This window comes from Apodemus sylvaticus, chromosome 10 (genome assembly GCF_947179515.1).
Source record: "Apodemus sylvaticus chromosome 10, mApoSyl1.1, whole genome shotgun sequence".
Taxonomy (NCBI): Eukaryota; Metazoa; Chordata; class Mammalia; order Rodentia; family Muridae; genus Apodemus; species Apodemus sylvaticus.
In genome coordinates, this window is record NC_067481.1 from 22272986 (window position 1) to 22299359 (window position 26374).

General features: G+C 51.8%; 3 protein-coding genes and 1 long non-coding RNA gene across 8 annotated transcripts; 2 read left to right on the forward strand and 2 right to left on the reverse strand.

Moving 5' to 3' along the window:
- Window positions 1-1343: 1343 nt before the first annotated feature.
- Window positions 1344-1907, reverse strand: Hspb9 (heat shock protein family B (small) member 9). Its single transcript, XM_052194695.1, has one exon. The coding sequence runs from the start codon at window positions 1845-1847 to the stop codon at window positions 1344-1346; it is 504 nt and encodes a 167-aa protein (XP_052050655.1). The 5' UTR covers window positions 1848-1907.
- A 1277-nt stretch (window positions 1908-3184) lies between these two features.
- On the forward strand, window positions 3185-10856 carry Kat2a (lysine acetyltransferase 2A). Of its 2 annotated transcripts, none has more exons than XM_052194616.1 (18): window positions 3185-3560; window positions 3706-3829; window positions 4177-4322; window positions 4429-4518; window positions 4741-4922; window positions 5009-5200; window positions 5993-6099; window positions 6298-6408; window positions 6499-6638; window positions 6711-6919; window positions 7117-7243; window positions 8620-8730; window positions 9116-9259; window positions 9480-9594; window positions 9682-9718; window positions 9806-9869; window positions 9970-10054; window positions 10197-10856. In XM_052194616.1, exons 1-18 carry the CDS (start codon window positions 3237-3239, stop codon window positions 10388-10390), a joined length of 2502 nt encoding a protein of 833 aa, XP_052050576.1. In that variant the 5' UTR covers window positions 3185-3236; the 3' UTR covers window positions 10391-10856. The 2 variants fall into 2 exon arrangements, with proteins under 2 accessions (XP_052050576.1, XP_052050577.1); XM_052194617.1 differs by having other exon boundaries at window positions 6502-6638.
- On the reverse strand, window positions 9402-11248 carry LOC127693627 (uncharacterized). Its single transcript, XR_007979729.1, has 3 exons — window positions 11053-11248; window positions 9779-10000; window positions 9402-9691 (listed from the first exon to the last, which is right to left on the reverse strand). It is a non-coding gene; the product is annotated as an uncharacterized LOC127693627 (long non-coding RNA).
- A 34-nt stretch (window positions 11249-11282) lies between these two features.
- On the forward strand, window positions 11283-24105 carry Dhx58 (DExH-box helicase 58). 4 transcript variants are annotated; one of them, XM_052194618.1, is made up of 13 exons: window positions 11284-11393; window positions 11494-11662; window positions 11873-12074; window positions 12324-12514; window positions 13505-13621; window positions 14109-14235; window positions 14373-14564; window positions 18139-18392; window positions 19113-19262; window positions 19356-19517; window positions 20357-20547; window positions 22803-22899; window positions 23650-24105. In XM_052194618.1, exons 2-13 carry the CDS (start codon window positions 11495-11497, stop codon window positions 23833-23835), a joined length of 2037 nt encoding a protein of 678 aa, XP_052050578.1. In that variant the 5' UTR covers window positions 11284-11393; window position 11494; the 3' UTR covers window positions 23836-24105. The 4 variants fall into 4 exon arrangements, with proteins under 4 accessions (XP_052050582.1, XP_052050578.1, XP_052050580.1 ...); XM_052194620.1 differs by having other exon boundaries at window positions 11296-11393; window positions 11574-11662; window positions 11856-12074; XM_052194619.1 differs by having other exon boundaries at window positions 11296-11393; window positions 11574-11662.
- The last annotated feature ends 2269 nt before the right edge of the window (window positions 24106-26374 follow it).

Genomic DNA, 26374 nt, shown 5'->3' on the forward strand with positions numbered 1-26374 from the left:
TACACACAGCTTCAACCCTTCACCCCTCCACACACAGAGCTCCAACCCTTTACCCCCCCACACACACAGCTTCAACCCTTCACCCCCCCACATACACAGCTTCAACCCTTCACCCCTCCACACACAGAGCTCCAACCCTTTACCCCCCCACACACACAGCTTCAACCCTTCACCCCCCCACATACACAGCTTCAACCCTTCACCCCACACACACACACATACACACAGCTCCAACCCTTCACCCCCCCACACACACACAGCTTCAACTCTTCACCTCCCCATACACACAGCTCCAACCCTTCACCCCCCCACATACACAGCTTCAACCCTTCACCCCTCCACACACAGAGCTCCAACCCTTCACCCCCCCAAACACAGCTTCAACCCTTCACCCCCCCACATACACAGCTTCAACCCTTCACCCCCCACACACACACATACACACAGCTCCAACCCTTCACCCCCCCACACACACACAGCTTCAACTCTTCACCTCCCCATACACACAGCTCCAACCCTTCACCCCCCCACATACACAGCTTCAACCCTTCACCCCTCCACACACAGAGCTCCAACCCTTCACCCCCCCAAACACAGCTTCAACCCTTCACCCCCCCCACACACACATACACACAGCTCCAACCCTTCACCCCACACACACAGCTTCAACTCTTCACCCCTCACTCCCAGACACAGCTCCAACCCTTCACCTTCCCCACACACACAGCTCCCAACCCTTCACACCCCCACACACACAGCTCCAACCCTTCACCCCCCCCACACACACAGCTCTAACCTTTCACCCCCCCCACACACAACTCCAACCCTTCACCCCCCCACACATACACACAGCTCTAACCTTTCACCCCCCCCACACACACACAGCTCCAACCCTTCACCCCACACACACACACAGCTCTAACCTTTCACCCCCCCCACACACACACAGCTCCAACCCTTCACCCCACACACACACACAGCTCCAACCCTTCACCCCCCAAACACACAGCTCCAACCCTTCACCCCCCTCCCCACACACACACAGCTCTAACCTTTCACCCCCCCCCCCACACACACACACAGCTCCAATCCTTCCCCTTGCCCTCCACCCCCTACAACTCCAACCCTTTATTCACCCTCAGGAAAAAAGCAGAGGGACTTCAAGGCTGTTGCACACCTCGGTTTAATACATTAGGGTAGGTTGGAGCGCCTAGGGCCTCCCCTCCTGAGTCTCAGGGCCTGGCCTGTTTGGGTTTCAAGGAGAGGTAGCCACTTGTTTCCAACTCTTCAGGAAGAACGCTGAGGGACTTTAAGGCTGCTGCTCACCTCTGTTGTTTAATACATTAGGATTTCTTGGAACCCTTAGAGCTTCCTCCCTTCTTGACTCTCGGGGCCTGGCCTGTTTGGGCTTCAGGGGGTACAGGTAGGTTCTTGTTTTGTCCCCTGAGCCACAGATGGCCAGAGGGGGTCAGGCTGCAGGTCATGGCTGCAGGATCTAAGGTCGACGGGATCTGCATTTGTCGGTGCACACTCTGCTCCATGCGGTAGCGGCCCCTGCTCGGGTCATTCGACTCCTGATGCCGCTGGCCGGTCACCGTCAGGCTCTGGCCGTCTATCCGCACCACCAAGTCCTCCGGAGCGAAACCTTGGGCATCCACCTTCACCTGGAAACTCGGTTCCTCACAGCTATTGCCCTGCCCCGCTGCCAGTTCATCCCTGAGCAGCTTCACTGGTAGTGTGGCCACTTGATTTCGTTCAGCAAGGGCCACGCTGGGACATCGGGAAGCCACCCGGTTTTCCCCGGGTTCGCGCTGCCCGGTGGAGAAACTGCTCCCTACCCGCTGCATCCGAGAGTGCAACTGCTGCCCGAGGGCGCGAGGGCTCCCCAACCCCCCTCCGGCGCGGGTGCGAAAAGAAAGGGCCAGTCCACTCTTCCCCATCCAGAGGGGCAAACGCGCAAGCCCGCTCTGTCTGTCTTTGTTGGAAGCGGTGTTGCTTTTGTCCAGGACCAGCTTCTTTCTCCCTGAGTCCTTCTCTCACATCAGAGGGCAGAGGCTGTGAAGGAACTGATCACCTGAATGTGCGGGATTACAACTCCATTCCTGAGGGGATTGAGCAACGGGGTTGAAGAGGTCTGGCTTGTTCTGCCCTACCCTACCCTGCCCTCTTAAAAATCGGGCCTGGGCAGGGAAAATTGTTCCCTGGACTGAGCTAAAAGAGGGGGCCTTCCTGATTCCTGATCTTCCAGGAAGAACTAGCGCTCCTTGACCTTTCACAGTCCTGAACTAATACATTGGGGAAAAAACTGGATATTTCTTTGGCTTCTCTCCCCCCACCCCCCGCACTAAGGGGTAAGGGGTAGGCAGGGAAAAAGATAGAGACAGAAAGAATGAAAGGGAATGAGGTCAGGAATCTTCACTCCAGCTTTAAGGCTAGCTAAGCAAGCCATAAGTGGGGACCACTCCCTACCCTCCATATCTGCAGCTTGGGGCAGGTGCTGTCTCTGTGGTTCTTTAGTTCTCTGTGCCCTCTCTTAACCTCCCCCCATCTCCCTGCCTCTTGTCTCCTACCCAATCCCAACACGCGCGCGCGCGCACACACACACACACACACACACACACACACACACACACACACACGAATGCCCAGGCACGAACATCGGCAGCATGGCCCACAACTATGTCTCTTTGTTCTTTTGAAAATAAAACCGTTTCTGTTTAACAGCAACCTAGGTACAGAAAAAGCTGATTGTCAAAGTTAATTCATATGTGTGAACACCACAGTACAAATGTAGGATTAATGTTACATTTCATCTCTTGTAGCTGCAAGCCTTAGTCCGCAGCCACAATGGGGCAGGCTTTTGTAATGTGGGAGTCAACCCCTGGTCCAGGCCTGTTCTTCCACCTATGGACATTAAAAGGGCAGAATCCACAAATCCTCCAGACTGCCAGTGTTCTGGGGTGCCTCTTGTCCCCAAGAGGATAGTAATTGTCACTATCCCGGATGGCTTAAAAAAGATTAGAATGAAGTAGTGGTCAACGTAGGATGCTCAATCAAACGACATTTGATAGGAACCAAGAAAAAAGAAAAGTCTGGAAGGCCAAAGGATGGGAAGCGGCAAAGGAAGACTACGACTCCCATCGTGCGCCGGGGCAGCGACGCCTGCGCACTGTGCGCCGGTTGCCCATGCGGCCCTAGGGCTGGGAGCGCGGCGCCGCTCCGCTGCGGGGGAGGCCATGGCGGAACCTTCCCAGGCCCCAAACCCGGCCCCGGCAGCGCAGCCCCGGCCCCTTCAGTCCCCGGCCCCTGCCCCAACTTCGACTCCTGCGCCCAGTCCGGCTTCAGCCCCCACCCCGGCTCCTACTCCGGCGCCAGCTCCTGCCCCAGCTGCAGCCCCAGCCGGGAGCACAGGGACTGGGGGGGCCGGGGTAGGAAGTGGGGGGGATCCGGCTCGACCTGGCCTGAGCCAACAGCAGCGCGCTAGCCAGAGGAAGGCGCAAGTCCGGGGGCTGCCGCGTGCCAAGAAGCTTGAGAAACTAGGGGTCTTCTCAGCTTGCAAGGTGGGGGCGGGGCCTAGGGCAAAAGGGGCGGGGCTTGGGGCATCCAAGGGCTCGGGTGGGAATGGGGGCGAAGCTCTAGCCATAGAGCCGCTCCTGCGCTTGGGGTACCGCATCAGGGGACTGATCCTTCCCCTTCTGCCTCCAGGCCAATGAAACCTGCAAGTGTAATGGCTGGAAAAACCCCAAGCCCCCCACTGCACCCCGCATGGATCTTCAGCAGCCTGCTGCCAACCTGAGCGAGTTGTGCCGTAGCTGTGAGCACCCCTTGGGTAAGGCAGGCACCATCTTTGGAGCTGGGACAGAGGGCAGGAGCCAGGTCGTGTTTGAACAGGGTGACATAAGTACCACAAAGCTTCTTAGAGAAACCAGAAGACTTTCTAAGGAAAAACTGGGTAGGGAATAAATGTGAATGTCCCATGGAAGGAAGAAAGGAAATCTGCCTTTCCAGAAGAAGCAGGGAGCTACCAAGGGCTGATGGGAGAACTGAGAACACTGGGTCTCCCTGTCTGTCAAGAACTGGAGATTCAAAGGTGTGTCTCCGCTAGTTAGGAAGAACAGGAATCAAGCTCCGTGGGGCTCTTCTATTCTTCCCAACCCTAATGTAACCGTCTTGCAGCGGACCACGTATCCCACCTGGAGAATGTGTCAGAGGATGAGATTAACCGGCTCTTGGGAATGGTAGTAGATGTAGAAAATCTGTTCATGTCTGTTCACAAGGAAGAGGACACAGACACCAAACAGGTCTATTTCTACCTCTTCAAGGTGAGCTTTCGGAGAGTAAATTAGATGGTGACACTTTGGTCTGTGTTGAGGAGCTTGTTTTCTAAACTCCACCACCCCCCTTTCTCCCCAACCCTCTTCCTTACAGCTCCTGCGGAAATGCATACTGCAGATGACACGGCCAGTGGTGGAGGGATCCCTCGGCAGCCCCCCGTTTGAGAAACCTAACATTGAGCAGGTAGGACGGGCATGAAGCAGGATTAAGGGCAACTTAAGAGGGTGGGGAGTCTGTTTTACTTCGAGTCAGGCTGAGAACAGGAGAGAAGGGACTTGGTGTTTTCTGACCTCGGAGTGGGTGTGGACGTGGAGGAAGGGTTGGAGGTTCTCTTCCCAGAGTCCCTCCTATTTGAGAGGGACTGTTCACACCTCCTCTTGATTTTGTCCCCTCCTTACTCCTCAGGGTGTACTGAACTTTGTGCAGTACAAATTTAGTCACCTGGCCCCCCGAGAGCGGCAGACAATGTTTGAGCTCTCAAAGATGTTCCTGCTCTGCCTTAACTACTGGAAGCTGGAGACACCCGCTCAATTCCGGCAGCGATCCCAGTCTGAGGATGTCGCTACCTACAAGGTCAATTATACCAGGTAAGCCCAGGCAGGGCCTCACAGGGGAGGCGTGTATAGCCAAGTCCGGTGGTCCCCACCCTCACCTGCAGGTCCACCTCCCCCAGATGGCTCTGTTACTGCCACGTGCCCCAGAGCTGCGACAGCCTCCCCCGATACGAGACCACCCACGTGTTTGGCCGAAGCCTTCTGCGGTCCATTTTCACTGTCACCCGCCGGCAGCTACTGGAAAAATTTCGGGTGGAGAAGGACAAACTGGTGCCTGAGAAGAGGACCCTCATCCTCACTCACTTCCCCAAGTAAGGCTCGGTCTGGCCTATTGGGATTTTGCCCCAAATTCATGTCCTTGCTGTTGTCCCCTTTTTTCCAGGAAGGCTTCCTGGATTGGTCCCTCCTCTCCCTCCATGGGCCTTCTGGGATCTGGGTGTCTACCTGGCAGATTTGCCCATGGCCCAGAAGCTACTTGCTAGTATGTGCTAGGCTGGGGATGGCAGGTACATGGCCCAAGCTAACGCTACCCCCTTTCAACCCCGATAGATAGATTGTTACTAATAGTTTCCTATGGGCACCTGGATACAGCCTCAGAGCCCCTCCTACCACAGTGCTCCAAGAGGTCAGAGTTTACTTTTGAGGTGAAGCGGTCACCCATCTGCGCTGCACTCGTCCTTTCTCTGTTGTGCCACATCTTTTCCCCATTTGAATCTGGGAACAAGCATGTGGCAGTAAGCGGTGGCAAGATTGGGTCACTCTACACCAACTCGATAGAGAAGGGACTAAGGCAATTCAGGTGACTGGGTGCCCCTGCCTGGCCACACAGCATAGGATGGCATCAGCTCAGACCCGTTCTCCTTCGCCATACATCTTGACAAAATTGGGTCTCTCATCTCTCTCCTGGTTGTGTCTTATCTTGAGCAGGAGGGGACCTGATCCCCACTCAACATACTAAGTCTTCCCAGACAGCAGGAGCTGCCATCTCCTCCCACCCACTGAGAACAGGGTCTGTCCGTCTGGCCGCTCGTCCCTATGGGGTCTGGCCCAGGCAACTCCTAATTGAAGGCTGGAGTCGTGGGACAGTTGTACCCTCCCTGCAGGTTCCTGTCCATGCTTGAGGAAGAGATCTACGGGGCAAATTCTCCCATCTGGGAGTCGGGCTTCACCATGCCACCTTCGGAGGGGACACAGCTGGTGCCCCGGCCAGGTAAGTGGCACAATAGCTCCACAGGTCTGCTTGGCCACCCCGGCCTGCTGCCTCTGGGATAACTGGTGGGGTCTGGTAGCAATGGGAAGATACCTTGGGGCACAGATAGCCGAGAGGGTCTGGATGCTTCTGAAGGCTGCACCGTGCTCTCTGGGCCACGCCCTCCGCTCCCCATCCTTGATGTCTTCTCTCTGGCAGCCACAGTCAGTGCAACAGTTGTTCCCAGCACCCCCATCTTCAGTCCTTCCATGGGCGGAGGCAGCAACAGCTCCCTGACCCTAGATTCCACGGGGGCTGAGCCCATGCCAGGTGGGTTCTTGACCTCTGACTGCTGGTCCAGGGTCACCCTTCCCCTCCACATTCCCTGCTATCCCAGGGTGACCTTGTCCCCCTCCCCAGCAGGAGAGAAGAGGAAGCTTCCTGAGAACCTGACCCTGGAGGACGCCAAGCGGCTCCGAGTGATGGGTGACATTCCCATGGAGCTAGTCAACGAGGTGATGCTGACCATCACGGACCCTGCCGCCATGCTGGGGCCTGAGGTAGGCAGCCCAGGTGGGGGGAGGGATTCCCACGCCCCCGAGGCCCTGTCTTACCACCTGCCTTCTGCCTAGACGAGCCTGCTTTCAGCTAACGCAGCTCGAGATGAAACGGCTCGCCTGGAGGAACGGCGAGGGATCATCGAGTTCCACGTCATCGGCAACTCCCTGACCCCCAAGGCCAATCGGCGGGTGCTGCTCTGGCTTGTGGGGCTGCAGAATGTCTTCTCCCACCAGCTGCCTCGCATGCCCAAGGAATATATCGCCCGCCTTGTCTTTGACCCGTGAGTCCCTGGGAACCCCAGCCCGAGGGTAGCTTGACTGCGTCCCACTACCTTGGGCACTCTCCTAATTCCAAGGCTCCCCAGGACCCCCTTCCCTCCGTTCTTATCCCTGATGACACTTCCCTCTTTCAGGGCGGAGGGACCTGGGAAGCAAGGAGAGGACAGGTGACTTCCATAACATGTCCTCTCTCTCTTAGGAAGCATAAGACCCTGGCCCTGATCAAGGATGGGCGGGTCATCGGTGGGATTTGTTTCCGCATGTTTCCCACTCAGGGCTTCACGGAAATCGTCTTCTGTGCTGTCACCTCAAATGAGCAGGTCAAGGTAAGCACGGTGCCCCTCACCACGACCCCGTCCTACCACCTGCCTTGAAAGACCAAACCAGCCAAAGTGGCAGGATATCTGTATCCCAGCCCTTCTTGTATCCACCAGACATTTCCACATACTCCCACAGGGGGGCGGCTTTCTCTTGATAACTGATCATTGAGAAAACACTGGCAGTAGTGGTGCATGCCTTTAATCACTCAAGAGGCAGAGATGGGGATCTCTCTGAGTTTGAGGCCAGCCTGGTCTACAGAGTGAGTTCCAGGACAGCTAGGGCTACACAGAGAAACCCTGTCTCGAACAAACAAATGAGAAAAAGTACCCAGATCAGCAATGATTTCTTTTTTTTTTCTTTTCTGATGTTGGGGTGGAGCGCAGGGCCCTGTGCACACTAGACAAATGCTCTGCCACTGAATTCTGCTCCCAATAATTAGTTTTTTTTAAGATTTATTTATTTATTTATTATATGTAAGTACACTGTGGCTGTCTTCAGACACTCCAGAAGAGGGCGTCAGACCCCATTATAGATGGTTGTGAGCCACCATGTGGTTGCTCGGATTTGAACTCAGGATCTCCAGTTCAGTCAGTGCTCTTAACCACTGAGGCATCTCTTCAACCCAACAATTACTATTCTTATGTTAACCTTTATTAAGTTGTCAATATTAACAATTAATATTTTATGTTAACCTTTTTGTTTCCGAGAGGGGCTCATGTAGCCAAGTCCAACCTTAAGCACACGGTGTAATTCAGGAGACTTGTGGTCCACTTCTCCCTGCCTCCAGATTGCTGGGGTTACAGGTGTGCACCGCCACACCAGGTTTTATCCATTGCCAGGGACTGAACCCAGGTCTCTGTACACTGTGAGCAAGCATTCTAGTAACTGAGCTCACCCTAAGGCAACAACACTTTTAAAGGGAACCTTGGTTTCTTCACAGGAAGACTTCCAGACCTTGAGGACTTGATAGTCCCAGTTTCTGGCTTTTTTCACAGTTTATTTTTGGGCTTTTTCTTCTCCTGTTTTGTGTACATTGTATGGTTCCGACATGAATGGGCCTCTGTGACCCCTTTCTGTTTTTCCCCTTCATTCTAAAACCCAAGGTGCGGGGCTGCCGGCTGCATTGGGTTGGAGCCCAGTTTGCTGTGTCCGTGGTCCACTGACCTCAGACTGTTCTTTTTGTAGCTGGCTTTCAAGGTTTTATTTGGTGTGGTTTTTCCTGTGAAATGGGGCCTTTAATACCTAGTCATGGGCTAACTGTCAGATGAGTCTTTGAAGAATCAAGTGCTGAATCTGGCCCTGAGCACGCACCTACAAATCCTCGGCTTTCTCTCCATAAACTCTGATCCCCTGCTGCTCACCTGTCCTCTCTGCCCCACAGGGCTACGGCACCCACCTCATGAACCACCTCAAAGAGTACCACATCAAGCACAGCATCCTCTACTTTCTCACCTATGCTGACGAATATGCCATCGGCTACTTCAAAAAGCAGGTGAGCCTTGGCCTCAGCATACCTGCCTCCTGGGGCCCTGATTTGTGTGCACAGCATCCAGTAGTAGAGTCAGTCCCCTTTGGTCCCCTATTGCACCTGGCACTGGTGAGGAAGGGCACACCCCTTCCTGTCTTCTTCCTACCTGTTGCCACCCAGTGAAGAACAAGGTGGGGATTGGAAGGGCCTTCTGGGGATTGCAGGAGGTGAGGAGCTGCCAGCCTGCGGCCTTTGCAGGGGCAGGTGGAGCTCTCGCACTGCTCCCCTGATGTCCAGAGACGTAAGAAGAGACACGCTTCACGCTGTCTCTCAGTTACTCCTGGAGAAGTGGCTATGAACATTGGCGAGTCCTTGCTGATGGATTGGGCCTTACTCTCCACTCATCTAGGGCTTCTCCAAGGATATCAAGGTGCCCAAGAGCCGCTATCTGGGCTACATCAAGGACTACGAGGGGGCGACGCTGATGGAGTGTGAGCTGAACCCCCGTATCCCCTACACAGAGCTGTCCCACATCATCAAGAAACAGAAAGAGGTGCACATGTGTCTCCATAGGGATTCCGTGGGTGTGCACAGGGGAGTTAGTGTACAGACACAATGCAGTATGTGTTTGTATGTGTGTGGTAGAGACAGACCAGGTCTTAGGTTCCTGCCTGCCTCTTAGGAAAAGGCAAAAGTGAATGTCACCATTTATTGACCATGGTCTTGGGGGTGACTGGGCCTGAGGTGGCCCCCTCAGACCCTTGCTTCCTCAGATCATCAAGAAGTTGATTGAGCGCAAACAGGCACAGATCCGCAAGGTCTACCCTGGACTCAGCTGCTTCAAAGAGGGAGTAAGGCAGATCCCTGTGGAGAGCGTCCCAGGCATCCGTGAGCAGGGGCCTTGGCTGAAGGGGCAGGAGGGCATTCTCAGGGCACAGGCAGGCATTCTGAGGGATGTTTTCTTCTCCTTTGCAGGAGAGACAGGCTGGAAGCCAATGGGAAAGGAGAAGGGGTAAGTGGTTGGCAAGAGGGATGAACACAGGAATGGGGGTAGGGAGGGCAGGGCCCAGACCTCAGACTTGGTCTCTCTCATTTCCAGCAAGGAGCTTAAGGACCCTGACCAACTGTATACGACCCTCAAAAACCTGCTGGCTCAGATCAAGGTGGGAGGCCACGGTCTTCTTGTTGGTAGCTGATGTGGGTGGCAGTCTCCAGTTGGGTGGTGAACACTGGGCTTGTCCTCAGCTCATCTGTTCTCTCTAGTCACACCCCAGTGCCTGGCCGTTCATGGAACCTGTGAAGAAGTCAGAGGCTCCTGACTACTACGAGGTTATCCGCTTCCCCATTGGTGAGGACCCTTGTACTCACTTGTCCAGCGTGTGCCCCCAATCTACTCCTGTCTGGGCTGAGTCAGATACCCACCACGGTGGGCAGCCCCAGTTATATCCCCTCACCTCTTAAAGTCATGTGCCTTCTCCATTGTGACCCAGACCTGAAGACCATGACAGAACGGTTGCGCAGTCGCTACTATGTGACCCGGAAGCTCTTTGTAGCTGACCTGCAGCGGGTCATCGCCAACTGCCGGGAGTACAATCCCCCAGACAGTGAATATTGTCGCTGTGCCAGTGCCCTGGAGAAGTTCTTCTACTTCAAGCTCAAAGAAGGAGGGCTCATTGACAAGTAGTCCCCAGCGGGGACCTGCCATGGCCGCCTCCGTCTCGTCAGATCCGATTGGGTCCTCCCGGCCCCCTCTCCCTGACTCAGCAGGAGAAACTCCAGTCAGGGGCCCCAGATCTCGCCGACTCCCAAGCCTGCAGCTCTCTTCCCACCTTCCTTGCATCCGAACTTGGGGAGATGTCTGGTCTTGGGCCAGCCCCTTATAGAACATCTGGTGGCCGGGGGATGAACTGTTTGGTCCTTAGCCTCGCAAGCTGAGCATCCCTGGCCAGGTCCGGGTACCTGTTTCCCAGGGCCAGGACTGCTCAGTGAACAGCCTCACCATGGAAACAGCCGAGACCAGAGCAACCATGAGGGGCCTCGGCTCGTTCTACACTGTTGTCCATCTGTCCCTCAGGGTTGGGGGCAGGAGGACCATTCATTCCTTGGCATTAATCCCTTGAAGGGAACAATAAAGCTTTTTTTTTCCCCTGTGTGATTGTTTTTTGGGGGGTCCAGCTTCAGACTCGGCAAACTGACCTTCGCTCCTGCAGTCCTCCTGTCCACCTGGAAGCCAGAGTTCAGGCTGCAGTGGTGCCACTGACGCCTGCAATATGCAGCGGGGCGATGCACCTGGCTGCCTGCCGCCCCATCCCTCACCTTTTCTGTTCCAATAGCTTCCTGTCTCACCTGGTCCAGGAAAGGGGCAGCCAGGGTCACCACCTCCAGGCCTTAAGCCCAGCCCGCGTGGGCAGGGTTGCTGCCATCTGAAGACAGACAAGGAAATGGAGAACCCAGGAGCAGTGGGGCCTATTCTGCCCGCATCTCCCTTGCCGGTCTTGGATTTTTTTAAAGGTTGGGCCGTGCTGGGTTCCTCCTCCGTCTGGCTCCTCCCCTTGTTTCAGTTTCATTTCTATTCACTGAGCTGCCAGCCCCGGCTCTCCAGGGCTCCAGAAACCTCAGCAGAGACCAGGCTAGTCTGCTGCTCTTTTTCCAGACCCCATCCTAATCCTGGCCAGTGCAGGTTCCAGGTAGGTATCTATGAGTTCTTGGCTAAGAACAGCCTCTGCAGCTGATTGGGCTGGCCAGGAGGAAGAGGAGGGTACATGTTCTGATCCTCTGCCATTCCAGAATGGAGCTGCGACCCTACCAGTGGGAAGTGATCTTACCTGCTCTGGAGGGCAAGAATATCATCATATGGCTGCCCACAGGTGCTGGGAAGACCCGGGCAGCGGCCTTTGTGGCCAAGAGGCATCTAGAGACAGTAGACAGAGGCAAGGTGGTGGTACTGGTTAATAGGGTGAGTGGCCTGCCCTTCTCAAAGTGGGGTTTCTTAGCTCATGTCTCCTAGACTACAGCTCTGCCAGGTCTTCTCACCTTGGTTCAGGAGATGGCTGAGTCCCAAGCCATGTCCTGCCACCCTGCTCCTCCCAGCTTCCCCCCCCACCCCAACTCCCAACAACTGCCATTTCCCACCCCCACCCCCAATCCAGGTTCTCTTCACTCCCAGGTGCACCTGGTGAACCAGCATGCTGAGGAGTTCAGGCGCATGTTGGATAAACAGTGGACCATAACAACCTTGAGTGGGGACATGGGATCTCGAGCCGGCTTTGGCCTGATGGCTCGGAGCCATGACCTGCTCATCTGTACAGCAGAGTTGTTGCAGCTAGCACTGAACAGCGCTGAGGAGGATGAGCATGTAGACCTCACAGGTAAGGAACATGCCATAACCTGGCTACAGGACGTGCTCCGTGGCAAATAAGCCCCGTTCCTCCAGCCGAGCCTCAGTTTCCTAATCTGTAAATTGAAGATAAATCATTCCTGCCTGCTCCTTGTCTGGGACCCAGCCCAAAGTAGGGAAGGGAAAGAAGAAGTCTTCAGACAAGAATGGGGACTTCACAGAAGTGCTGGGAGGAAGACGTGCCAGCTGCAGCTTACAGCTGTGTCTCGTGTGCCTCCAGAGTTCTCGCTGCTTGTGGTGGACGAGTGTCACCACACCCACAAGGACACCGTCTACAACACCATCTTGAGCCGGTACCTAGAACAGAAGCTGAAGAAGGCGAAGCCCCTTCCGCAGGTCCTGGGTCTCACAGCCTCCCCAGGCACTGGCGGGGCCACCAAGCTCCAAGGGGCCATTGACCACATTCTACAGGTCAGCTGAGCCCTGCTCCCTCCCACCATAGATCCTTGCTTGTCCTGCCTCCCAGTCCTGCCAAACCCACCCTTCATACCGTGGCTACACTGGTCTCTTCACTACCCTGAGCATAGGAGGTTTGTGGGACCCTTTGAACTTACCGTTCCCTTTGCCTGGAATGCCCTTGCTTTTGAATCGCCATCAGATTCCTTTTCACCATTCAATAAACAGCCCTGTCATTGTCACAGTTTCCCTGGCCATCCCCACTACTCTGTCATAGAGCTAGTTTTAATTATTTAATTATTTTCAGAGTTTATTCATATTGCAAACTGGAAGCTGTTTGAACAGGGAACTATGAAAATGGGAACTACTTTTTTTTCTTTCTTTCTTTAAAGATTTATTATGTGTCCAGCGTTCTGCCTGCATGTATACCTACAGGCCAGAAGAGGGCACCAGATCTCATTATAGATGGTCATGAACCATCATGTGGTTGCTGAGAATTGAACTCAGGACCTCTGGAAGAGCAACCAGTGCTCTTAACCTCAGAGTCATCTCTCCAGCCCTCTTTCCTGATTGATTTTCTTTCTTTCGTTCATTCTTTCTTTCTTTCTTTCTTTCTCTTTTTCCTTTTTTTTTTTTTTTTTTTTTTGAGACAGGGTTTCTCTGTATAGCCCAGGCTGTCCTGTCACTTACTCTGTAGACCAGGCTGGCCTTGAACTCAGAAATCTGCCTGCCTCTGCCTCCCAAGTGCTGGGATTAAATGCCTGTGTCACCACTGCCCGGATTTTGCTGATTTTCAATCGTTTCTTCATGGTCATTTGAATCTAAGTTCCTCTCTCTTGTCAATGCCAAAATATTAGTCACCCACAGGACACACTTTAGACTTATTGAAATGAATCCCAACTTCCAGTGGCTCTGCCTCAGACTTTTCCTGTCCTTAGCCAGGAACCCACCTCCCTCAAATTCTGCCTGACTCCCCTTTCCGTGATGCCTTTCTGTTGCCTCTAGCTCTGTGCGAATTTGGATACATGGCGCATCATGTCACCAAAGGATTGCCGCTCCCAGCTGCTGGAGCATAACCCGAAGCCCTGCAAGCGGTATGACCTCTGCCAGAGGCGCGCACAGGTGTGTAAGGGGTCACAGGGCAGGCTCTCCGTCTGGTGCCAAGTGGGAGCACCTGGGCATGGACCCCGACTCTACCTTCCCCAGATCTTGTCATGTCAGGCCCCTTGCCTGTGCCTCTGGTGCTCCAACCTGCCTTTTCTGTACGCCGAGGCACCCGCAGCCCAAGTCCATAGCCGACTGTTCAGACTGTTCGAGCTGTCGAAGCTGGACTGACTCTCTTCCTTAGTAGTGACACTCACTGATGTCTGTAATGACAGGGCTGACCCGGGGTTCTCCGCATCACTGTGCCCAGGCCACAAGGCAAAGGTATAATCATAGGTTAGACAATAAAGCTGCATCTGATCCCTGTCTCCAGCCAGGATGCTTCATACCCAGAACTTTGAAGTTCTCACTCTCAAGGAAGTGCACTGAATCCTACACAATCCCTCACCCTCCCCTGAGTCTGGGAGTACCCTCATCCCACAGTCCCTCACTCCTTCTTGCTCAGGATCCTTTTGGAGACTTGCTAAAAAAGCTTATGAGTCAAATCCACCAACAACTAGAGATGCCTGACCTGAAGCAGCAATTTGGAACCCAGATGTATGAGCAGCAAGTGGTACAACTGTGCAAGGACGGTGAGAGGGGCAGCTTGCAAGCCTGTCTAGGTGGGGCCTTTAGGGGCGGGGTTTCTACACTCGAGGTAGGACCTGACTGGGTGGAACTTTTAGGGTTGGAAGAGCCTCCAAATTGACCCCACACCTCTTTCCCGCAGCGGCGCAGGCTGGCCTCCAGGAACAGCGGGTGTATGCGCTACATTTGCGGCGCTACAATGATGCTCTATTTATCCACGATACTGTCCGTGCATGGGACGCTCTTGACATGTTGCAAGATTTCTACGACAGAGAACACGCCACAAAAACACAGATGGTGCATGCTGAACGCTGGCTGCTGGAGCTGTTTGATGGTGAGGCACAACAGTTTGAACAGTTTGATGGTGAGGCACAACAGTTTGAACAGTTTGAACAGTTTGAGAGCTTAAGGTCATTTGTAGCTGGGTGGCTGCCAGGACCCAGGGAGGTTCTTGGGGCTCTATTTTCCTAACTAAACCCAAGGCTGCTAGTATGGCAAACTTGTTTCCTCCAGTGTGACAGTTTGCAACAAATACAACTGAATCAGGTTATTAACAGGGATATTTTAATTTCTTATTACATTTATTGATGATGATTGATTGGTTGGGGAGAGGAGGTGTATTGGTATGTGTGTACATGTGTCACAGCAGCCCATGTGGAGGTCAGAAGACAGCTTTTAGAAGTTTGTTTTCTCCTTCTAACGCGGGTGCCAGGGATTGGACTCAGGTTGCAGGCTTAATAGCAAATGCTTTTTCTTTCTGAACCACCATGCCAGCCCCCAACAAAAATATTTTATTAAAACAAAGGGTATAACAGGAGTCTCTCAGACCCACCAGTGATATAAATAATCAAACAGGGACTTTTTGATATTTCTTAACCTATTTTTTAAAGAATTATTTATTTTATTTATATGAGTACACTGTAGCTGTCTTCAGACGCACCAGAAGAGGGCATCCGGTCCCGTTATAGATGGTTATGAGCCACCATGTGGGTGCTGGGATTGAACTCAGGATCTCTGGAAGAGCAATAAGTGCTCTTAACTCCTGAGTTATCTCTCCAGCCCCTGCTTTTTCATATTTTAAAGCTTAGGCCTTTTAGTTAGGGTGGTCCCCCAGCCAGCTATCTAGCTTAACCCAATTCATCCCGGCACTATGTCCAACTGCGTGACTAGCCCTACCTCTCTGCTCCCCTCTGGTCTGTTCACCTCTGTGTCTACTACTGAATCTCTTGTTTTTCACTCTTCTCCCAGTCTCCCCCCCTACCACACACCTACTTCTCTTTCCTCCCTCCCCCTCTCCCTACCCCCTCTAGTTCCTCCTTCCACTTTCCTCGCAGCTATTGGCCATAAAGCTTGTTATTACAGCCAATCAAATACAAATACAACTCTAGATTGCCTCTAAGCTAGTGAGGAGAAACGAATAATTATAAAATACGAGGCTGGAGATGAGCCCTAGAAATAACAAGACCAGGCCTGGAGAGATGGCTCAGAGGTTAAGAGCACTGGCTGATCTTCCAGAGGTCCTGAGTTCAATTCCCAGCAACCACATGGTAGCTCACAACCATCTGTAATGGGATCTGATGCCCTCTTCTGGTGTGTCTGAAGGCAGCTACAATGTACTCATATCCATAAAATATATAAATCTTAAAACAAACGAAAAAAGAAAGAAAGAACAATACCGAGATCCTGCCAGCATTCAGCAATCTGCTGGTACAGAATTAGCAATTGAAAATTTAGAGGCACACCTTCACACAGTGTACACCAACGATAGGATGACTGCTAGGACCTGAATTCAAACCCCAGAAACCCACTTAAAAATCAGGTGCAGCCAACCTGTCACTCCAGCACCAGGGTGCTGGGGACACCATGATCCCTGGGGCTTCTTAGACAATTCGTCTTGCCAATAGAGGACTCTGGTTTCAATAGGAGACCATGTCTCAAAAAAATTAGATGGTCAGTGGGTAGATGCCCTTGCCATAAAACCTTTCTGACCTCTCAAATCCATGTAAGGGGGAAGAGAAGAATGCAGCTCACACCCTCTCCACACCTGCCATGGCGTGTAGACCCATGAACACATGCCGTGCACACACATGATAATAAATAAAAAGTTAGGGGCTGGAGAGATGGTTCAGTGGTTAAGAACACTGACTGCTCTTCCAGAGGTCCTAAGTTCAAATCCCAGCAACTACATGGTGGCTCACAACCATCTGTAATGAGATCTGATGCCCTCTTCTGGTGAGTCTGAAGACAGCTACAGTGTACTCACATAAAATAATAAAAAAAAAAAAACTTTTAAAAAATTAAATAAATAAATAAATAAATAAATAAATAAATAAATAAAATTTAAAAGTAAGATTAAGAATTATGGATGCCTGGCATGCCCCTCAACACACACACAAACACATGCATAAACATATTTACACACATTTACCCCCCCCCCCCCAAAAAAGAGGTGGTCCAGGAAAATCTGGCTTGAAGCTATCCTGGTTGTCGTCAGAGAGCATTTTAGAGAGCTCAAAGATCAGATGGTGGTGGCACACACCTTTAATCCCAGCGCTCAGGAGACAGAGGCAAGTAGATCTTTAAGTTGGAAGTCAGCCTGGTCTACAGAGTAAGTTCCGGAACAGCCAGGGCTATTCAACAGAGAAAGCCTGTCTCTGGGGAGAAAAAAAAAAAGGAAAGAGAAAAAATAAACCCTCAAGGGTGGGCTGGGACGCTGGCCTGCCTCTCAGTGGTTAGAGCACTTACCTAGCATATACAAAGGCCTGGTTGTTTCCCCAGCATACAGTGTAGAGACCATGTGTCTTAGGGTTTTATAACTGTGAAGAGACACCATGACCAAGGTGACTCTTATAACGGCAAACATTTAACTGGGGCTGGCTCACAATGTCAGAGGTTTAGTCCATTACCATCATGGCGGGAAGCATGGCCGTGTGCAGGCAGGCGTGGTGCTGGAGGAGCCTAGAGTTCTACATCTTGATCTGAAGGCAGCAGGGAGAAGACTGTCTTCTGCACTGGGTGGAGCCTGAGGACAGGAGACCCCAAAGCCCACCAACTCAGTGACACATTTCCTCTGACGAGGCCGCACCTACTAATAGTGCCACTCCCTAGGGCCAAGCATTCAAACATATGAATCTATGGGGGCCAATCCTGTTCTAACCACCACACCCCAACTGTAGTCCTAGGATTTAGGAAGTGAAATCAAGAGGAAGTGAGTTTAAAGTTAGCCTGGGTTACATGAGACCCTGCCTAAAAAAATTAAAACAACAGATGCAAAGGTCCTAGTGGCGGTATTGAGGGCTGCTGGTCTGGGGTTGGTGAGAGATGGATTCTGTGCTGAATGTCTGCTGTAAGGCTGGCCTTTTTAAAAAAAAAAAAAAAAGATTTATTTATTATTATATGTAAGTATACTGTAGCTGTTTTCAGACACACCAGAAGAGGCCATCAGATCTCCTTACGGATGGTTGTGAGCCACCATGTGGTTGCTGGGATTCGAATTCAGGACCTTCGGAAGAGCAGTCAGTGCTCTTAACCAGTGAGCCATCTCTTCAGCCCCCTCCCTTTTTTTTTTATTAAAGATTTATTTATTATATGTGAGTATATTGTAGCTATCTTCAGACGCACTAGAAGAGGGCATCAGATCTCCTTACGGATGGTTGTGAGCCACCATGTGGTTGCTGGAATTCAAACTCAGGACCGCCAGAAGAACAGTCAGTGCTCTTAAGCACTGAGCCATCTCTCCAGCCCGAGGCTGGCCTTAAGAGTACATGGAAATGTGTTCTTCAAGTGTGCTTAGGGAATAATAATAGCTCAGGGAATGAACAGGATCAGGTGTCCTCTCTGCCCACAACTGTCCCGTGAGCACCATGTCCACCCAGGCCTGAGCTCTGTGCCCCTTTTGCTGTTTTCAGACCATAAAAGTGTGCTGTCCCAGCTGGCGGCTCAGGGTCCTGAGAACCCGAAGCTGGAAATGCTGGAGGGGATCCTACTGAAGCAGTTCGGGAGTCCTGACCGCACGCGGGGCATCGTCTTCACCAGGACCCGCCAGACGGCTTCCTCCCTCCTGCTCTGGCTTAGGCAGCAACCTTCCCTACAGGCTGTGACCATCAAGCCTCAGATGCTGATTGGAGCAGGGAACACGGGCCAGAGCACACACATGACCCAGGTGATTGGCTGTGGCTGGAGGCATTTCATAGGGGAGAAAGGGGAAGGGGGTCCTCAACACAGAGATAGCAGGGAGGTTCTGGGGAGGAGGGATTGAATCTTCCTAGACAAGAGACCAGAGAGCTGGGATTAAACAGAGAGACACTCTCCACCCTCCACCCCCTTTTGCTTGTTTTCCCCTGCCTGAGAGTCCCAGGGGATGGAATAGCAGGGACCCAAGGCTGTAAGTAGTATGGCTTCTCAGGACAGAGGATCAGGAATATGGGAGCCCTTATGGAGGATTAGGGGCTAGGCAGGGACTTTTAGAAGTCACCAGGGAAGTGGTCTACAGGTATAATTCAGCTAGTAAGATACCTGCCTCAAAGCACAAAACTATAAGCCAGGCGTGGTAGTGAAGTATTCCCAGCACTCAGAAGATGAACAATAGAGGCAATAGACCCAGAAGGTCAAGGTGGTTCTTGTCTACAACATCAGGTTCAAGACCAGCCTGGGGATATGTGGGAAATCTGTCTTTTAAGGGGAGGGAGAAAGGCAGGGAGGGAGGGAGGGAGGGAGGGAGGGAGGGAGGGAGGGAGGGAGGGAGGGAGGGAGGGAGGGAAAACATCCTAGGGATTGCTGGTCTCTAGGAAAGACTGGCACGATCTTGGGGATCACCTTGGGACAGATGGGGAGTCTGGGTTTCCCTAAACCTTTTCTTCCCCCCCCCCCAACCCTCCAACAGAAAGACCAGCAAGAAGTGATCCAAGAGTTCAGAGATGGTACCCTGAACCTTCTAGTGGCCACGAGCGTGGCAGAGGAGGGACTGGATATCGCTCAGTGCAATGTGGTGGTGCGCTATGGACTCCTGACCAATGAGATCTCCATGGTCCAGGTACACTTAACTCCTCCTCCCCACTCAGCAGCCCTGCAAGGATCCCATGTGGATCCCAGCCCAAGTCTCCCCTACCCTTGTCATTCTTCCCAGGCCCGGGGTCGTGCTCGAGCTGATCAGAGTGTGTACTCGTTCCTGGCTACAGAGGGCAGTCGGGAGATCCAGCGGGAGCTAACCAACGAGGCCCTTGAAGTCCTGATGGAGAAGGCAGTGGCCGCTGTACAGAAAATGGACCCTGAGGAATTCAAGGCCAAGGTGAGTGGGGGAAGGGATACTTTGTGTATTTGTGAGAGCCTTTCTGGAACTAGACAGAAGCCTCTGAGAGCCAGAGGCTCTGACTGCATCCACACACTCCTGGGGCCCCTCTGGGATCACCCAAGGAACTTTCATACCAAGCAGAGAAAGACCAAAGCCAAGGTAATATTGCCAGAGCAGGCAGTGACTGTCCTCTGTATGACTTTAGAAACAGGACTTGTCCCTGGTGTGGCCCTTATCCATGGTTACAACAACAAGCTGGAAGCCAACCTGAATTATATGAGAGTCTGTCTTTTCAAAAGGTGCTGGGGGATAGGGCTGGGGGTGGGGGAAGAGATACTTTGTGTATTTGTGAGAGCCTTTTCTGGAACTAGACAGAAGCGAAACAAAGACACAGGCAGAAGGTAAGATCCAGACACATGATGTACTAATTTCAGAAGCAGCATCCGAACCATTTTCTTTAGTCCTGTTGTCTTAGGATAATGCTGTCCCATGATATTTTTCAAAGGGCGAACACAAAGTTAATGGAAGCAAGGAGATAGCTTAGTCAGTAAAGGGCCACACAAGCACAAGGACCTGAATTCCCAGTCCAGTAAAAATCTGGGCACAGCAATGTGTTACTGTGATCTTGACTCTGGGAAGACAGAAAGGTGGGTTTCTGGTAAGCCGGCCAGCCAGCTTAGCTGAGTCAGGGAGAGAGCCTATCTCAAAAAACAAGTCCCTTCTGGGTCTGGGTACAGATGATCTAGGGTCTTTGAAAACTCTGGGAGCATTCCTGAGGTTGGGGCTCTTGGTACCCATGTCCAAGTCCTGTCCCCCGCCCTTGCCCTCTCCTCCAGATCCAGGACCTGCAGCTAGCAGCTTTAGTTAAGCGAGCAGCACGTGCGGCCCATCGGGACAGCCAGCAGCGGCAGTTCCCACCAGAGCGTGTGCAACTTCTCTGCATCAACTGTATGGTGGCCGTGGGCTACGGGAGTGACCTGAGGAAGGTGGAGGGCACCCACCACGTCAATGTGAACCCCACCTTCTCGTGAGAGTCATGGGAAGGCTTGTAGGATGCGTGCGGGAGGGCTTGCAGGATGCATGTGGAAGGACTTTTTTTTTTTTTTTTTTCGGTTTTCGGTTTTTGGTTTTTGGAGACAGGGTTTCTCTGTGTAGCCCTGGATGTCCTGGAATTCACTCTGTAGACCAGGCTGGCCTCAAACTTAGAAATCTGTCTGCCTCTGCCTCCTAAGTGCTGGGATGACAGGCATGTGTCACCACTGTCCTGAGATGGAAGGGTTTTTTTACTGGGTATGGCAAGCTAAAGAGCATTTTAGCAAGCAGGTGTTGTCCCCAGCCCCACTCCACAGCCCACAAGTGAGGAAGCAGAGGTGTAGTGTCTTAAGCTCTCATAGCCATTCTGTGATTAGAAGAGAACTGGAATCCGGGCGTGGTGGTGAACACCTGTAATCCCAGCACTTGGGAGGCAGAGGCAAGCGGATTTCTGAGTTCGAGGCTAGCCTGGTCTACAGAGTGAGTTCCAGGATAGCCAGGGCTATACAGAGAAACCCTGTCTCGAACAAAAACAAAAAAAACAAAAATACAAAAGGAAAAGAAGAGAAAAGGAAAGAAGACAAAAGGAAAAGAAAGAAAAGAAAAGAAAAAGAACTGGAATTTAGGATACAAAGAATTTAGCTGTGACCTGAGTCCTTGACCCTATCTAGTCTCATGAAGAAAAGTTTAACTGTCAGGTGAGGCAGCCTGTCTATGGGCTAGGGAGGAGAATTATTTGAGTCTAGGAAGTCAGAGTCAGCCAGAGCTGCAGAAAGGCCTCCATCTCAAAAAAAAAAAAAAAAAAAAAAAAAAAATCTGGAGCTGCTAGGTGTGGGATGTGGTGCTTCCTATGTTTGTAGTTGCAGTACCTGGGAGGTAAGAGCTCAGGGGGCCACCCTTGGCTACATAGAGCTTTGAGGCCAGGCTGGACTCAAATAGAGAAGGCACCCGATCTTCATTCCAGGATAGCCAGGGCTACAGAGAGAGACCCTGTCTCTAAACAAACAAACAAATAAACATCAAACAGAAGACCAAAAAAGAGGAAGCCGGGCAGTGGTGGCACATGCTTTTAATCCCAGCACTGGGGAGGCAGAGGCAGGTAGATTTCTGAGTTTGAGGCCAGCCTGGTCTACAGAGTGAGTTCTAGGACGGTCAGGGCTATATAGAGAAACCCTGTCTTGAAGAAGAAAAAAAAAGAAAAGAAAAAGAAAAAGAGGGCTGAGAGATGGCTCAGCGGTTAAGAGCACTGACTGTTCTTACAGAGGTCCTGAGTTCAAATCCCAGCAACCACATGGTGGCTTACAACCATCTGTAATGGGATCTGATACCCTCTTCTGGTGTGTCTGAAGACTGCAACAGTGTGCTCATCTATAATAAATAAAAATCAAAAAGGAGAAAAGGGGGGAGGGGGAGGGAGGGGGAGCTAGGGATGGGGGAGGGGAGCTAGGAATGGGGGAGGGGAGCTAGGAATGGGGGGGGGAACTAGGGATGTATAGGGATGCAGCTCCATTGGTAGAATGCTTATCTAGAACGCAAAGCCCTGGGTTGGATCCTGAGCACCTGGCTGTGGTCCATACCTGGAATCCATCACTTAGGAGACAGAGGCAGTAGGATCAGCAATTGGGTCATGGTTACCCCTCAGGTACATAGCAAGTTGGAGGCCATCTTGGGCTACCAGAGACCCTGTCTCAAAATCCAGATGGCTTGTGCTTGATTCCTACAGCCCATGGTAGGAGGAGAGAGGATCCTCAAAATTGTCTTCTGAACTCCACAGTAACATGGCGGCACACACACACACACACACACACACAAAATTAAACGTTCCAGCTCTCCCTCTCCTGAGTCACTACCATCCTGCCTCTTAAATGGCCACTTTACTTCTGCTCATAACATTCATTAAGTAACTATTTATTAGACACCTCCTGTGTGGCAGGCCACAGTGCCAAAGTTCTTGACACTGGTTCTATCTGAGAGACCTTTCACCTAGGTAGGAGAAAGAAGGTGGTGGGCTTTGAACATGAGAAATGAGTCTAGGCAGAAGTGAGGGAGCATCGCTACCCTGAGAGGAAGGACGGGAGGGATGGGAGTCAGAATCCAAGGATGTTCTTTGGATGCAGGAACAGGCTGTGGACAGGGCAGGCTGAGGACTAGTGGGGAATTCTGGGAAATTCTATATCACGACAGGCAGAAAGGCCAGATGTCTTGGCAGGGACTACAGGGCATGGGATCTGTCTACTCCATCTGTTCTAGGATCTACTATACCACCTCCCAGAACCCTGTGGTCATTAACAAGGTCTTTAAGGACTGGAGACCTGGTGGAACCATCAGATGCAGTAACTGTGGGGAGGTGAGTCAAGGGCTATAGCTCAAGGCAGAGTTCCCTCGGCCCCAGACTCCACAGTCCTTGGTTTGGCAAAGGAGACCTAGCTGTGCCTTCACTCCAGGTGGGAGCCATGCCTGCCGTGGGAGACCCGCAGTCTGTGCTGTGGTCCTGTGTGGCTTGACCTTTTACTATTTTGTCAGTTCCTTTTTCTTCCACCCTTCTCTACTCCTTTATCCAGCCTTTCAAGCTCCTAGTCCTAGGTAGAAAGAAAAAAGGATAGAGGGGAAAGGGAGCGACATCGGTAGACTACTTCCTGTTGGTCAGGGGCGTCAAGTTCCTGGGGTCAGTTTGATCTTCGCTGTCAGGATATCTAATTTCTTCTTTTCATCCCTTTATACACGATGAAACCAACATCATCCCACCACCAACTGGCTAACCGGCCCTTCTATATGTGCTCTTGCATTTCTATCCCTCTGGAGGGTCCCCAGAATTCCAAACGCCAAAACCACGCCCCTGCTAGAGCACCAAGCAAATCACAATCAGTCGCTGCGGAAAATCCGAAGCAGCCCCCCGCCCCCCATACCGCACACCTGGGATTAAAATTAAAATGTTCTCACATGTCTGTGTTTTTTAAAGAAACCGAAAACTTCATTATAGTCCTGTCTTAGGGAGCCCCACTGCGTGATGGCCTCTGGTGGTAGACACAGGGCTGGTCATCACAGAAGTCCAGCTTGAGGGCAGAAAGCCACATGTTTCCATCTATTCCACCACCAGGTCTGGGGCTTCCAGATGATCTACAAATCAGTGACCTTGCCGGTGCTCAAAGTCGGAAGCATGCTCCTGGAGACCCCTCACGGGAAGATCCAGGCCAAAAAGTGGTCCAGGGTGCCGTTCTCCATACCCGACTTCGACATCCTGCAGGACTGCACCCAAAGCCTGTCTGATCTCTCTCTGGACTGAGCCCTTGTGGCTGCAGGACCTAGGCCAAACTGCAGGGGGCAGGAGAGTCCAGCAGGCCATCTTCTTTCCCCTGGATAGCACTCTGGTCAGGGGGCCCTTCCTTCTGCTTCAGAGATCTTAAACACATTGGATGGAGTTGGAAGACGGATGCAGGAGAATTGACACACCGTGCTGTACTAGGAACTGCAACATCTCTCCCTTGCCCAGGGACCTTGTGGGGTTTGTTTTGTTTTACTGAGGCTCTTCATAAATTAAAATTGTGGTAGAGAATATGTAGCCATTTTTATTTTGAAGTGTAATCGGTGGAAAATAAGCTTCATTAATTGCCTATGCCTCCTCCTAGTCAGATATAGACACACCCTCACAAGTGTCTTCGTTCCCACTGTATGTAAGCCCTATCTTCTACCCCTCCCTGCACACTTATCTGTGTGAGTAAATTTTATTTTATTTTTGAAGATTTTATTTATTATTATGTGTAAGCACACTGTAACTGTCTTCAGACACACCAGAAGAGGGCATCAGATCCCATGACAGATGGTTGTGAGTCACTATGTGGTTTCTGGGATTTGAACTCAGGACCTCTGGAAGAGCAGTCAGTGCTCTTAACCACTGAGCAGTCTCTCCAGCCCCTTGAGTAAATTTTACTGTTAAAATATTACCCTTGGGACTAGAGATGAGGCTCAGTTGTTAGAGTGCTTGCCTACCATGTACAAAGCCCAGGGCTTGATGCCCAGAACCGCATAGGCCAACATGGGTAGTGCCTACCTGGACTCTAAACACTAGAGGGGTAGAGGCAGGAGTATGCTCTGATGAGATTGTTTGTTGGGTGAAGTGTTGCCTACAAGCCTGACTGACTGGGTTCAATCCCCAGGATCAGCTTGGTTTGGAAACAAATTGTTCCTCTGACCTCTTCCCATGCACCCTAGTGTAGTCATGCACACTTGCACACACACACACATACATATGCACACACATACATACATACACACACACACACTTGAGCACACACATGTACACACAATGAATAATAACTGTAGCTAAGGGGCTGGAGAGGAGGCTCAGGGAGCACTGTCTGCTCTTCTGGAGGTCCCGAGTTCAAATCCCAGCAACCACCTGGTGGCTCACAACCATCTGTAATGGGGTCTGGTGCCCTCTTCTGGGGTGTCTGAAGAGAGCAATGGTGGTATACTCATATGCATAAAATAAATCTTTAAAAACATAGTTACTATAGCTAAGGTAAGTTCAAGGCCATCCTTAGCTACAGAGTAAACTTGAGGTCGGCCTGGGATTGTGCCCCCTTCTCACTTGGGGAGGAAAGTGCCAGAGAGCCTGCATTTGAGGGCTGCAGTCAGGTAGGCATGGCATAGGGAGAATCGTAGAGGCCTAATTATTTTGTTCTGATTTTAATAGAGGTAAGATCTAGGTTGATTCTTCAGGGAAAGGGCTATTTCTGTAGTAAGAGGCTCAGCAGGCACAAGCCACCTTTAGGGGGGAGGAAAGGGTTAGGGCAGAGATTCGACAGAAGGATGACAGTTCTTCCTGTTATCCAACCTGTATCTCTTCTGCTTCATCCTTGCCCTGCCTCAAAGTGCATAGAAAAGAATTCATTCTCTCTTCTCCCAGTCTTTTCTGGCTAAGGCTAAAAATTCACTTGCACTCTTGTGGGCAGCCATCTTAGCTAGGGTAAATCTTTCTCAGAGTGTCCTTGGTCCCTTCAGGAGTCATCTCGTGGGGTGCTTTCTGCTTGTTCATGCCCCACTGTGTCCTGAGTTAATCCCCCACCCACCCTCAGCCAGGAACGTGCCTTTTACGGGTCAATAAAATTAGCGACTGCGGGAGGAGGGGGCGGGGCAAGAAGTGCTAAGCTCAATCGGCCTTGAATGTGGCTGGACTCACGGAGTCTGGACGCCTGTCACTCCAGTGCTAAACAGTGACAGCTGAGGGTTTGGGGTTTGGGGTTTGGAGGAGGACCCTGTGTTGCAAAGAGAGAGGAAAAAGATGGGTGCCTAATATCCCTCTAGAGGCTGAGTCTTTGTATGGCTGACCCTTGGGTTGGGAGTTGACCTTTAGGCAGAGGTTAGGGGAGGATCTTCAATTTTGTGAGAGCCTCCTCTCAGGCAAATCTGTTCTTGTAGCTACTTTGGGCTGGGGGTGTCTTCTGATGGAGCCAGGCTTGTGAACATCTGGACCAGGATGTCAGAATTGTACAAGGTCAGGAGGACTCCAGTTTTCTAAGCCTCAGAGAGTCAAGTTGGTGGTCGCTGCCTGTGGACCTGGCACTTAGGAGGCTGAGAAAAAACATGTTGAGTTCAAGCCTGGACTGAGTGCAACCTTCCTAGCCTTGGGGAAAAAAATGAAGAGGAGGAGGAGGACGAGGACAACGATGAGGAGGAGGAAAGGAAGGAAGAAGGAAGGGAGGGAGAAGGGAGGGAGAGAGGAGGGAGGAAAGAGAGCGTGCACACGCGTGAGCAAGCATGATTGGGTGGCACATGCATGTATGTAATTTTAGCATTTGGAGGGTGGAGGCTGGAGGGCCAAG

Excerpts from the sequence above, each read along its gene's own strand:
- Hspb9 (XM_052194695.1), bottom strand. The coding sequence starts at position 1,847 with ATGCAGCGGGTAGGGAGCAGTTTCTCCACCGGGCAGCGCGAACCCGGG.
- Kat2a (XM_052194616.1), top strand. The coding sequence starts at position 3,237 with ATGGCGGAACCTTCCCAGGCCCCAAACCCGGCCCCGGCAGCGCAGCCC. Across the intron at positions 4,323-4,428 it reads TCTATTTCTACCTCTTCAAG|CTCCTGCGGAAATGCATACT; the intron begins GTGAGCTTTCGG and ends TCTTCCTTACAG. Across the intron at positions 7,244-8,619 it reads CCTCAAATGAGCAGGTCAAG|GGCTACGGCACCCACCTCAT; the intron begins GTAAGCACGGTG and ends TCTGCCCCACAG.
- Dhx58 (XM_052194618.1), top strand. The coding sequence starts at position 11,495 with ATGGAGCTGCGACCCTACCAGTGGGAAGTGATCTTACCTGCTCTGGAG. Across the intron at positions 14,565-18,138 it reads GCTGCTGGAGCTGTTTGATG|ACCATAAAAGTGTGCTGTCC; the intron begins GTGAGGCACAAC and ends TGCTGTTTTCAG. Across the intron at positions 20,548-22,802 it reads AATGTGAACCCCACCTTCTC|GATCTACTATACCACCTCCC; the intron begins GTGAGAGTCATG and ends CATCTGTTCTAG.